This window comes from Gambusia affinis, linkage group LG13, assembly GCF_019740435.1.
Source record: "Gambusia affinis linkage group LG13, SWU_Gaff_1.0, whole genome shotgun sequence".
Taxonomy (NCBI): domain Eukaryota; kingdom Metazoa; phylum Chordata; class Actinopteri; order Cyprinodontiformes; family Poeciliidae; genus Gambusia; species Gambusia affinis.
In genome coordinates this window covers 3,253,516-3,264,646 of record NC_057880.1, presented here as the reverse complement: position 1 = coordinate 3,264,646, position 11,131 = coordinate 3,253,516, and the positions used below count along the sequence as shown (strand labels likewise).

The 11,131-nt window shown below is 39.1% G+C and overlaps 1 protein-coding gene across 2 annotated transcripts; it reads left to right on the top strand.

Annotated features, from left to right (window-relative positions):
* The first annotated feature begins 58 nt into the window (after window positions 1-58).
* Window positions 59-10,822, top strand: LOC122842470 (E3 ubiquitin-protein ligase RNF166). Of its 2 annotated transcripts, none has more exons than XM_044136381.1 (6): window positions 59-118; window positions 4,068-4,224; window positions 4,383-4,495; window positions 4,612-4,726; window positions 4,955-5,062; window positions 6,251-10,822. In XM_044136381.1, exons 3-6 carry the CDS (start codon window positions 4,398-4,400, stop codon window positions 6,314-6,316), a joined length of 387 nt encoding a protein of 128 aa, XP_043992316.1. In that variant the 5' UTR covers window positions 59-118; window positions 4,068-4,224; window positions 4,383-4,397; the 3' UTR covers window positions 6,317-10,822. The 2 variants fall into 2 exon arrangements, with proteins under 2 accessions (XP_043992316.1, XP_043992315.1); XM_044136380.1 differs by lacking the exon at window positions 59-118 and adding an exon at window positions 984-1,423.
* The last annotated feature ends 309 nt before the right edge of the window (window positions 10,823-11,131 follow it).

Sequence of the window (11,131 nt, the reverse complement as noted above, 5' to 3'; positions counted from 1 at the left end):
AAACCACCACAGCTCCTACTACCTTCTCCTCTTTCTTCTTTTATTAGTTTTCCTCAAGATTGTAAACCAGCTCGTGGTGCAATACCACCACCTAGTGGACTTCAGGGTGAGGCAGGAGGTGGGTATAAATAAAGGAGTACCATATGCTCCTGTTTTCCATGCATCCACTGCTAATATACAACCATGATTTTCATGATATGTCTTTTTAAAAAGTATTTAAATCAGTGTCATGTTTGTTCTTTTTCTGTATTATGTGGTCCTTTAGTTTGTTAGTGTGTCAATGTAAAGGCAGAGGGATGTTTTGAAACAAAATAAAACAGCTTATTTGCCTAACAGGTACAGCTTCATAAATATATTGTTACCCTTTGAACCTTTTTCATTATGTCCCATTACAGCAGAAGTAGAAAGTCAGCACAACATCTCTCCTCTATTAACCCTTCAACAACGTTTTTACCAACTTTCCACTCGGAGAAGTAGTTTGTATAAGGAGCTCAGCAGATTCACATTTCTGTAAAACATTACTGTGGAAAAAAAGGTCAATTTTCCACAATACTGCCCTTCAACAATTGTAAATATCAGTTTTATCTGGTACTTTGAGATTACAATTTGTATTGACTAAAGTTGGAAACAGAGGATAATGCTCTTAGTTTGGAGCCAGTAATTTAAAACTATTATATGAGACAGAGTGGACATATTGGACAAAGGATGGGCTGGAGCTCAGAAGTGACCCTGATGCTTTCTGTCTGGTGTTTCTGCTGGGCGAACTGCTCTGTGGGATTGCAGTTCCTCGGATCCACCTCCTGCTGCTAGCAGATGATCCGCGGGACTTCATCTTCCAGAAAGCTGAGCGCGCGGAGCGCCACGGCGAAGCCTCGCGAGCTAGCGCTTCTGTCGAGCCGTCAGCGCTGATCTCACAGCCATCTGGATGCAGCATTCCTTGCGATCCACACGTTTATGGGTCGAGGGATTTAATTGAGGTCAAGCATCACAGCGTCGTGCTTTCAGTCGCCAGCGAGCGCTGCTTCCAATGTTTACTTCTCTGGCATGTCTTCTCCAGCCAGGGGGAAGTAAAGCTGAACAACAGAGGAGACATTTCTCTCGTTTATTTATTTTATTTTTTAGAAAAAGCCGTAGTAGAGGGACCCTTTTTTCCCCATCCGCTGTACGGAATATGCACTACCTAGTTTGAACTGTTAGTCCCGGGTGAGGCTTTTGTCGACAACTGCGGCTCCATGATGGCGATGTTTCGGAGCTTTGTGTCGGCGAGCACCCAGTTTCGTCAGCAGCAGCAGCAGCAGCAGCAGACCAGCAGCGGCCCCGGCCCGCTAGCAGCCCCCCCTGAGGGCGTAGAGAGCCAGTTCTCCTGTCCCATCTGCTTAGAGGTTTACCACAAACCCGTCAGCATCGCCAGCTGCGGACACACGTAAAGTACCCTGCTCTTATTTCACTGTCTGAGGCCAGATGTCGCTTTCCACGGTTACTCGCCGTGTGTTTGTGGTCCAAACATTTCATCATGTGGCTTCAAAAAGTCCCAGACCAGGTTCTGATAGAACCGGGATGAGCACAGGATGACAAACACTCAAATACAGCAGGGACTCCTGACTGTTCTTACTGAGCAATGAGCTCTGGTTAAAAATAATAATAATAATAATAAAAAATAATCTGAAACATCAACCTGATAGTTTACCTTTGCAGCCCCAAAATAATAATGAAAAAAAACAAAAACTAAAGTGACTCTGATCTTTTTAACTCACATTATGGCTTAATAAAACATCAATTAAAATACCAGAAGACAGCTTCTACTGAGTTTAACTTTCACCAAAATAAAGCCGTAACGTGTCCCTGTAAACTAGGGATTCTGCATGGAAAAACCTGCTCAATTACTTTGAAATAAGAAATGACATGATACCATTAGGTCTGTCGCAATAAGCAGTAAATCAATTAACCGCATGATAAATTAAAACAAATTCAATCATTTTCATTTCTATTTTCTCTTTGTTTCTACCAAAAATTGGATAACAAAAGTCTTCAGTCTGCTGCTTTGGTTTCAACCAGCCCTATTTTGAAAGACAATTTTGTTTATAGAGACTTCGTCATTAATTTTATTTATTGTTTCTGTTGCTTTTTTATTTTATTTTGGTCATTTAAAATGTCCCCCAGCTCCAGTGCTAAATGTTCATCAGAAGTCTATTGATCTTTGAGAATGTGTCCTTGCATAATAAAACACACATGCCATAACAATACTTTAAAAGGATCTCAAAACAACAATCGTTTATTCATCGCCCAGCAAATGAATAAACGTGTTCTTGTGACAGGTCTGTTTGGTCACCACTTATGATTAAAAATAAGTTATTCTGCCTCCACTTAAGTAAATTGGCCTGTCATTGTGGTTGCTATTAATTGGTGATATTAGTAGCATCGTTATTGTCTGCTTTATTCCAGAGCTAATTTTAACTCAGGATTTTGGAGGATTTTACTTTCAATATTGTGATTAGAATTTTTATCATCTTTTCATTTAGCATCAGAATACTCTTTCAGAATCCAAATTTCTTTTTTTGTGATTTTTTTTTTTAAAGAAAGAAAGCATAACAAAGTTTAAAAATAGCAACTCTCGAAGGTAAGTCAAATACATAAATAAAATACTAATAAATAAGTACATCTCAATAAATATAAATATATAGGTTTGCTCCTCTTCATCGTATCTACACATGGTAACAATGATCTTTTCCAAATATTAGCTGTAACAGTGTAATATAATTGTTTTTTTGCTCATTTTATTTTTATTTTGTCTGATATTCTCATCCTTCTTGTGTTATTGCTGTTGTTGTTGTTGTTTTTATTATTACTGCCCTTTTCCCCCTTTTGATTAAATAAGCCTAATTTAATTCATATTCATCTTTGCTAGCATTAATACTATGTTTCTGTTTCTATAATTTGTGTCTGTGGAGCAAGAAAAGGTATAGAAAAAACCTCCTCATTCATATATGATGCTTTGTATATGAATTATTGTAAAGTATCCTCATTTAACATGCCTTATTGGATGCATTTTGCCATAGTATTACTATACCCAATATGTCTTTGTACCTGCAGTAATAAGAATAAGCTTACATAGACACAATGAACCAAATCACCTTAAATTGTCTCCTGCATTCATGTCGCCACCAATATAGCTTCATGTTTTATGTGTCAGTATTCTTCTTTTGATATTTTTCCGGCTCGCTCAGAATAATTCTGCCTTCATGAAGATGAGAGAAGCTCCTCGTTGGGACTGGATGTTCAGAACTGTGGCTGTAGTTTCGGGTTTCCTTCATCTCATCATCTTCAGATTGCTTGTTGTGGGGGGATGATGCTGTCACCGAAATTTATTGATAATGTGCTTTTGTCACTGAAGTTTAAAATATTTTTTTATGAAACCAATAGTCACAGAACACAGACAGTTTTTTGCTCTTGCATTAAGCTGTGCTGCAGGATTTAACTGTGATACAGATGATTTTATAACCTCTGTATTGCAGTTCTTTCTACGTAGAAGCTAACAGCAGAGATTTGTTCTTGTAATCGCTGTCAGTGTTGAACTTTGACCCCTGAAACACCATCATCACCTTCCATCTGGACTTTCTTATTATTTGTGAGGATAGACAATTGCCACATTTTACGTGGATTGTGGCAATCTTTTATAAGATCAGTAAATAGATGACGAACACTTTTTAAATAAAATGGTTAATATGGAAGTTTTTATTTAGTATGTCACAGGAAGCTGTCTCTGAGTTCAGTGGTTCTCTGTTCTCTCTTTTGTTTCTCTAATAACTCTGCTATTACAGTTTGTTGCTCTGATCTCTACAGGCAGACAGAAATCGACAGGAGTCTAGTTATTAAACAAGAATCTTAAGACAGTTTAATTCTATCGTTTACTAAATGAGGGGAAAATAGCATAAAAATAAATCTAATAATGCACATTTCTCTGAGATCATCAGTAAAATCATTCTATGTCAACAGGAGTGAATCCAGAGAGCTGCACAGTAGCTCTGGGTGACGTCCATGAGCTGATGTCTCTTGACTTTGTCTTTTAGGTTCTGTGGGGAATGTCTGCAGCCATGTCTTCAGGTGGCCTCGCCCCTCTGCCCTCTTTGTCGTGTGCCCTTTGACCCCAAAAAAGTGGAGCGCTCCTCCAATGTGGAGAAACAGTTGGCCTCCTTCAAAGCCCCCTGCAGAGGCTGCAGCAAAAAGGTCCAGCATAACTCCTCCATGTTAAAGAAGTCCTGTCATTGATCCTTACATCTCTCTACATGAATTACTGATGATGTTTCGTTATCCATCTTCTGACTGACATGAAGCTGATCTCATCATTTCAGACATGCAGGTAACAATATCGGTTCTGTTGACAGGTGTCTCTGGTAAAGATGAGGTCCCACATTTCCTCGTGTTCCAAAGTTCAAGAGCAGATAGCCAACTGTCCCAAGTTTGTCCCTGTGGTCCCCACATCCCAACCTATACCAAGGTACACACGTGTTCTCACACAGTTTGTTTCATTTGATGGTTCATGAATCATCTGTTCTTCTAAGGAATAATTTGACAGTTTTTTTTTTGTGTGCATTTGTATCTTTTGGCACGTAGCAATATTCCAAACCGGTCGACATTTGTATGTCCGTTCTGTGGGGCCCGAAACTTGGACCAGCAGGAACTGGTGAAGCACTGTATGGAAAACCACCGCAATGATCCCAACAAAGTGGTGAGGAGATACTCTAGATGGGATTTGATTGGCTGTTTGAAGTTAGACGCCGAATCAAAAAAAAAAGTAAAAAAAAAAAAGGACGATTCTTCTAATCTGTTAGGAATGTTGGACATTAAACGAAGTTGGACGATTCATTCCAACCAAATGACGTTATGCTGCTGTGAACTTTCTATCAGCTGGTCCAGTAAGCTGACCGGAGGTCGCTCATGTTTTTGTCACCTACAGGTGTGCCCCGTGTGTTCAGCCATGCCATGGGGAGACCCCACCTACAAGAGCTCCAACTTCCTGCAGCATCTTCTCCACAGACATAAGTTCTCATACGACACCTTTGTTGTAAGTCCAGTTAAAGAATCCTGTCTAATGTAATATTTATTTTTGTTTCTGCATGTTTTAGTTCCGTTCTGCAGCACTTGATGACATGTGGAGGAGGTCATGCAGTCATTTGAATCTGGTGTCCTGCAACAAAGACACATCTAAAATATGCAGGGCAGTGGCCCCAGAGGATTAGAATTTAGAAACACTGCAGTAGACTATGAGTATATTATAGAAAATAACATAATTGGTGATGAAATTAGTTACAGTTAACGTCATAATTATTATCTCCCCTGAAGAAATCTTACACAATTTGTAATATTTTTATAGAAAACACCACAAAAAACTCTTAACACTTGTACTGCTTACATTTATGGTTTTATGGTTTGGCTGAAAATCTACTACTCTGCATCTCCAATCTTCACTGAGTCCCTGAAATTTTTCTGTGGTTCTGATTTAGTATTGGTTGGTCCAAATAGAGCGGTCAAACAAATGCTTTCTATGCTGACAGAGAGAAACTACACACTACAGTGAGTCACGATCGCTAACAAGATGTTAACAGCAGGTTTGGGTATCGTTTATTACTTATCCTAAAAAATTTCTCATCATGATTGGAATTTTCATTTGTCGTTGTCTTGATAAATTCCAATTATTGGTGTTAAATTAAAAAAAACAAAAACAAAAATGTTACTTTTTTTCTCCACTGTTTGTTCCACAAGTGTATCAATAAATATCAGTAAATTCTAAAGTTTGATTAAATTCAGCTGCTGTGTGTAATTTAGTGATATAAATCTCACTGTCATCAGTAAGCAGTCTCCTGAAGAGGAATATTTTTCAAGAACAGCATTTTTGTTTGTGGAGCTATGCAGGCTGTGCCAAAAATGTATCTAAGAAAGACATAATAGTATTTTTTAATTATCATAATTGTTATCGTTATCACAATAGAGACCACAAAGTCTCTGGATAAAATTCAAAGTCGGTATCGCCCCCCGGTAGTTAACAGACTTGATCTGTCCATACGACATTCAAACATGTTCATCCAGTTGTTGCTCTTAAACACCATTACAGATTTATGTTGTGTAATCAACATTTCTGTCTTTGTGGGAGTCCTTGGCAGAAATCCTCCGTCTTTTAGTTTTCGGAATGACACAAAGTGTTTCATGTTGAGAAAAGTTCCTAGCAGCAGCTGTTGTCTGTTTCCTTCATCAGGATTACAGCATTGATGAAGAGGCAGCGCTTCAGGCGGCTCTGGCCCTGTCACTGGCTGAAAACTGACATCAGACCCCGCTCTGTCCTCTCCACTCCTCTGCTGTTCTTCCACCGGTCAGAACCGCTCAGACGTCACATGGACGCACCTGACTCGACTGTATGATGAAATTGCAGCCAACTTTAAATAATAACCTCACTTCTTTCTCCTGGTGTAGCAGAGCACTTTCATTTTATTATTATTATTATTATTATTATTATTAACAAAAGCAGCGTGACCAATCCTCACTGCGCCATGTGAGTTTAACGTTTTTGAGGACAGGCTGGACCGCAGGTCCGGAGTAGATCCAGTTACCATCCGGGAAAAACTCAGACACCTTGACTGTTGCAAGCCCCCACATCTACAGTTTGGAAGCAGTTGATCAGATCCCCTTTGGGCCACTGCAGCATGAAGGGCTACCTCCTCGGGAAAAAAGTCACTTTGTTTGTTGAAACCTGCTGCTGATTCTTAAGGCCTCCTCTGTGGTCCGGCTCCCTGACCACATGGACCGATCCACCAAGGTAGACACTGTGAGTAAGCTGGCCTCAGTTTCTGCTTCTGCACTGACCAGGACGGAACCTTTGGCTGCCCCATCAGCAAGATCTAAAGAGCATCTGCACAAATCCACACATCTCCTCAGAGACAAAACACTGGAGGTGATTCTGCAGCAGCACTGTCAGGCTGCAGTGGGTCATGCGCACAAAAACGGGACTTTTTACGTTGCTCAGAAGTGAGAATATTTCAGTAGACTTGCATTTTATCCCATCCATGTTGCTGTCCACAACATGCTTTATAGTCATGATCAGTGACCAGTGCACCCACCACCCCTCACTGACCTGATTCTAGTTTTACAGTTTTGATTATGAAGCAGAGGCCTGGCAGTCAGTTAGACATTTCTTCTGTTTTTGCTTTTTTTTTTTTTGTCTCAATTAAAAGTTTCAGATCATTATAAAAATATGTTGGACACAGATAATCTGAGTAAATTCAAAAGGCTGTTTTAAATGTAGATTTCAGTCATAAAGGAAAGAAATTCCTTTATGACTGAACCTGGACCCATGTGGAGAAGTAATGGGTCCGGTTCTAAATCTAATGACTTCTTGTTCCACCCTTAGCAGAATCAACTTCAAGTGTTTGTGATAACCAGTAACAAGTCTTCAACATCACCACTGAGGAATAGCAGCCCTCTCTACTTTGCAGAAATATTTTCATTCAGCCATGTTGAAATGTTTAAAATCATACTACAGAATCTGACTTGGATTTAAGGGGTCAGACTTTGGCTAGGCCGCCCCAAAACTTCTATCTTTTTTATTTTCCCAATGTCTTTCTGAGGTTGTCTTGCTTCACTACTTTGGATCATTTTTTGGCTGCTTGGGTTTATGGTCCCATACTGATAACTGGATATTTTTCCTGTGGGATTAGAGCTTAAAAGTCTTGATTCTATCAATTACGGAGAGTCATCCAGGTCTTGAGGAATCAGGCCAGTTCCAGATTCTTTGGACTGCCCCTACTGCGTTTAACTGCCATTACAATATTCTTAATCTGAAATGCTGTTAGTTTTACATCAGATGTAACTGGATTCACACCTTCCAAAAAGTTCCACTTTTGTCTCATCAGTTCAGAAAATATTTTCCACAAAGTCTTGGGTTTCATCCAGATGTTTTCTGGACCTTCATGTTCTTGTGGATCAGCAGTTGTTCTGACCTTTGAACTCTCCGGTGGAGGCTATTTTTGTTCAGTCTCTCTAATTCTGTTGAACCATGAACTCTGACCTACATTGGTGTTTGTTTTTGCTCATCCTCTTGATCCAAAATTTAAATTTTTGTGATGATCTGAAACATTTAAGAGTGTCAGAAAAGCAAAATGAAATATATATTGGGGTAAAAACATTGTCTTTGCCCGGTTTGTCATAACGTCACCCAATGCTGACCACAGGAAGAAATAGCCAGTGTTGGTTGTTTCTTCCATGCAGTCCAGCAGAAAACTGGTGGTGAGTTGGTAGCAGTTATTTTATGACCAAGGCCAAATTTGTCTTGATGGAATCTCAAATATTTTTTGGGGGATGATCCATACGGGGTATGTTCTGTCTGCTGGCTTTCATCCACTGTTTAGGATGACTGTTGGACACTCCAGCAATTTTCTGTAAACTGCCACAACTTACACCCTCTATCACCAGCGTAGGTCTGGAACTCTTATTTGGTCCAGGTTCTAGATGCAAGTAACTGTGAGGACAGCAGCATTGGCTCCGTAGGTTTTCTTTACTAACCCAAACATTATACGTAACATCTAACTCCTGGAAGCCCAGCCAGTTTGTTCTCTCAGCTGTCATTCCTTCCTCAACATCAAGAGATGGAAACTTCAAAGCTCCATCTTCATCTCCAACATGTTGAAGATTAACACATGACTGCAGCATGCTGGGTTTTATTTAGTACTTATGATACAGTTACATGAAAGACTTAAAAAGGTACAAAAAGTCCCAAAGTGCATCAGGAAAAAAAACAAAAACTAAATCAATTACATCAAAAAATTGTCAAACAAAACCGATTTTTTAAAGGATTTAAAAATGGTTTGAGATTAAGTAATCCTGAGTTATCTGGCAGAGTTTTCTGTAATCTAGGGGGATTTAATAGCCAACAAGGATCGCAACATCCAGCCTGGGAAGAGTCACGGGTTTAACAAGGTTTAGCAATCCAGACTGGTTTGAAGTGGTGCCACATACAGATCCCAGTCATTTATATATAAGATTGTACAGATACAAACTCCAATCAGGTGTTAATCCCATGTCTGTTTAAAAAACAATTAACTTTACAAACCTCTAAAATAGCACATTCTATTGTCTACATTAGGGTGATGAACTGCGTCCTGTTTCACTCACCAGTGACATTCATGGCAAGGTGCCGTCAGGTTCTCTCCATAGTATCCAACATTTTTGGTGCAAACATGTCAGTTTCCCACAACAAGAGCGCCCCCTGGAGTCAGAATTCCAACGGGAACGTTGAGGCTTCCCGAGCAGCAGTGACTTTAAATATCCAAGGTGGCTGCTGGGGGATGTAGTGATGTAGAGACGGCCAATGTAAATCCTTTATTTGCACTTTATACAAGTTCTGCCTGTAAGAAGTGCATCCTAATTTCTGTGCAACCTCTATTTATGAACATGTTATTTAATTTTTTTATATACATTTGTTCACAAAGCTAATGGTAGTTGGCACCAAAATAAATAGCAAATCTTGCTGTTTTGTTGAATTGTAACGTAGGTGTGGCATCATTCCCAACTCGTGTCCTGGGAAAAGTTTCTGCAGGACTCACGGCTCCAATTCACCTCTGATTATATTGAAATATTTTATGTAAATTATCCAAATACAATCCAAACATAGTGACAGATTAGATTTAGTGACTGATCACAATTGTGACACCAAACAGTCTGATTTGAATTTTAATGTCATTTAGTCGGTCAGGTGTTATTGCTAACGCCTGACTGACTCATGGTTATTGGCAAAGAGCCATTCCTTGTGGAATAATATAACTAATAGTACTGAACAAGCATGCGGAGTTGGCAGAAATGAACAAGGCGGTAAATACAGAAAAACACTTCCTGTCTGATTATGTAGAGATGATGTTATCTGTGTCTGAACAGACAGTTTTGCTATACTTAAACTTCATACATCAGTTTCATACACAGCTACAGTTTAACCAGTAGATGGCAGTATTTTCCCAGCCATACAGAGGCTGTACTGAATATGAGCTACACATTCTTGTAAATCCTAATCAGCACAGTGACCTGAAGTGGATAAGTTAGAAGATGGAGCTGTTGGTATCGATGGACAGATGGGTGCTGCTTGTATTCTTATTATTTCAGTTTACATTTCATATTTTGGTCACATTAATATTTACCTTTGTGGGGTTGGTTGCCACCTGCAGGCTGGATGTTTGTAAAGCTGCTGCTGAGGGTTATAGAACCTCTAGATTTTAGAAAAAAATAATGTATTTTTGTTTGTTCTGCTTTTTTTTAACTTCCTGTGGGTGATGATTGATTCTCCATATATGTCACTATGACAAACTGGACATAACCCTGTCAGAAATCTGCCAACCATTAACAGTTGACCAAGAAAGGGCATTACATTTGATATAAAAACGTCCTTCACATTCTAAGCAATACTACTGTGCTGTTATGTAAAGATGGAAGAAAAATGGGAGTCTCTCAAGAACCTGAGCTCTTTTGGACTTTTCATTGTCACTGTTTGTTTTATATTCTGAAGATAAACCCCAAACTGATATTTTTCCTGAAACTGTTCTTAGTTTTTTTTTTTTGTTTGTCTGTTTGTTTCTGTACTATGTTACCATGGGAAACACAATATGTATCATATGGGTCCTCCCTGATCTGCTCTCAACATATTTTTTGTCATAGCTATGCTGTCTGTTAGATTTATGTCTTCTATACTGAGAATACACTGTATTGCTTACGAGTCTAAAAAAGTTTTCTGGAAATTAATTTGGTCCACTTTTATTCTTTTGAATAAAACTATTTTACAATCCAGTCATTTTATGTGCATCTCATCCAGTTCAATTCGATTCTACCTTAAAATGTTTTCATTGACTCCTTGAGTTTAGCTGGATGGCAAAAACCAGTGGAAGCTTCAGAAATGCTGGGACCAGGTAAACTACAGTGCATCCTGGGACTGGTAACAAGAAAAAAAACAACAACTTCCCCTCCCACAAAGAATTTGACAAAAGAGAGAGTGGCAATAAATGCTGGCAATTATGATCACAGATATGCAAATTGAGGACAGATACAACTGAGATGAATCTGATTAGAGGAACAGATCAGACTTCCACAAAACAGAAATCAA

Coding starts and splice junctions, on each gene's coding strand:
- LOC122842470 (XM_044136380.1), top strand. CDS start 1,233: ATGATGGCGATGTTTCGGAGCTTTGTGTCGGCGAGCACCCAGTTTCGT. Junction 4,496..4,611: donor ACATCCCAACCTATACCAAG/GTACACACGTGT, acceptor TTTGGCACGTAG/CAATATTCCAAACCGGTCGA. Junction 4,727..4,954: donor GCAATGATCCCAACAAAGTG/GTGAGGAGATAC, acceptor TGTCACCTACAG/GTGTGCCCCGTGTGTTCAGC.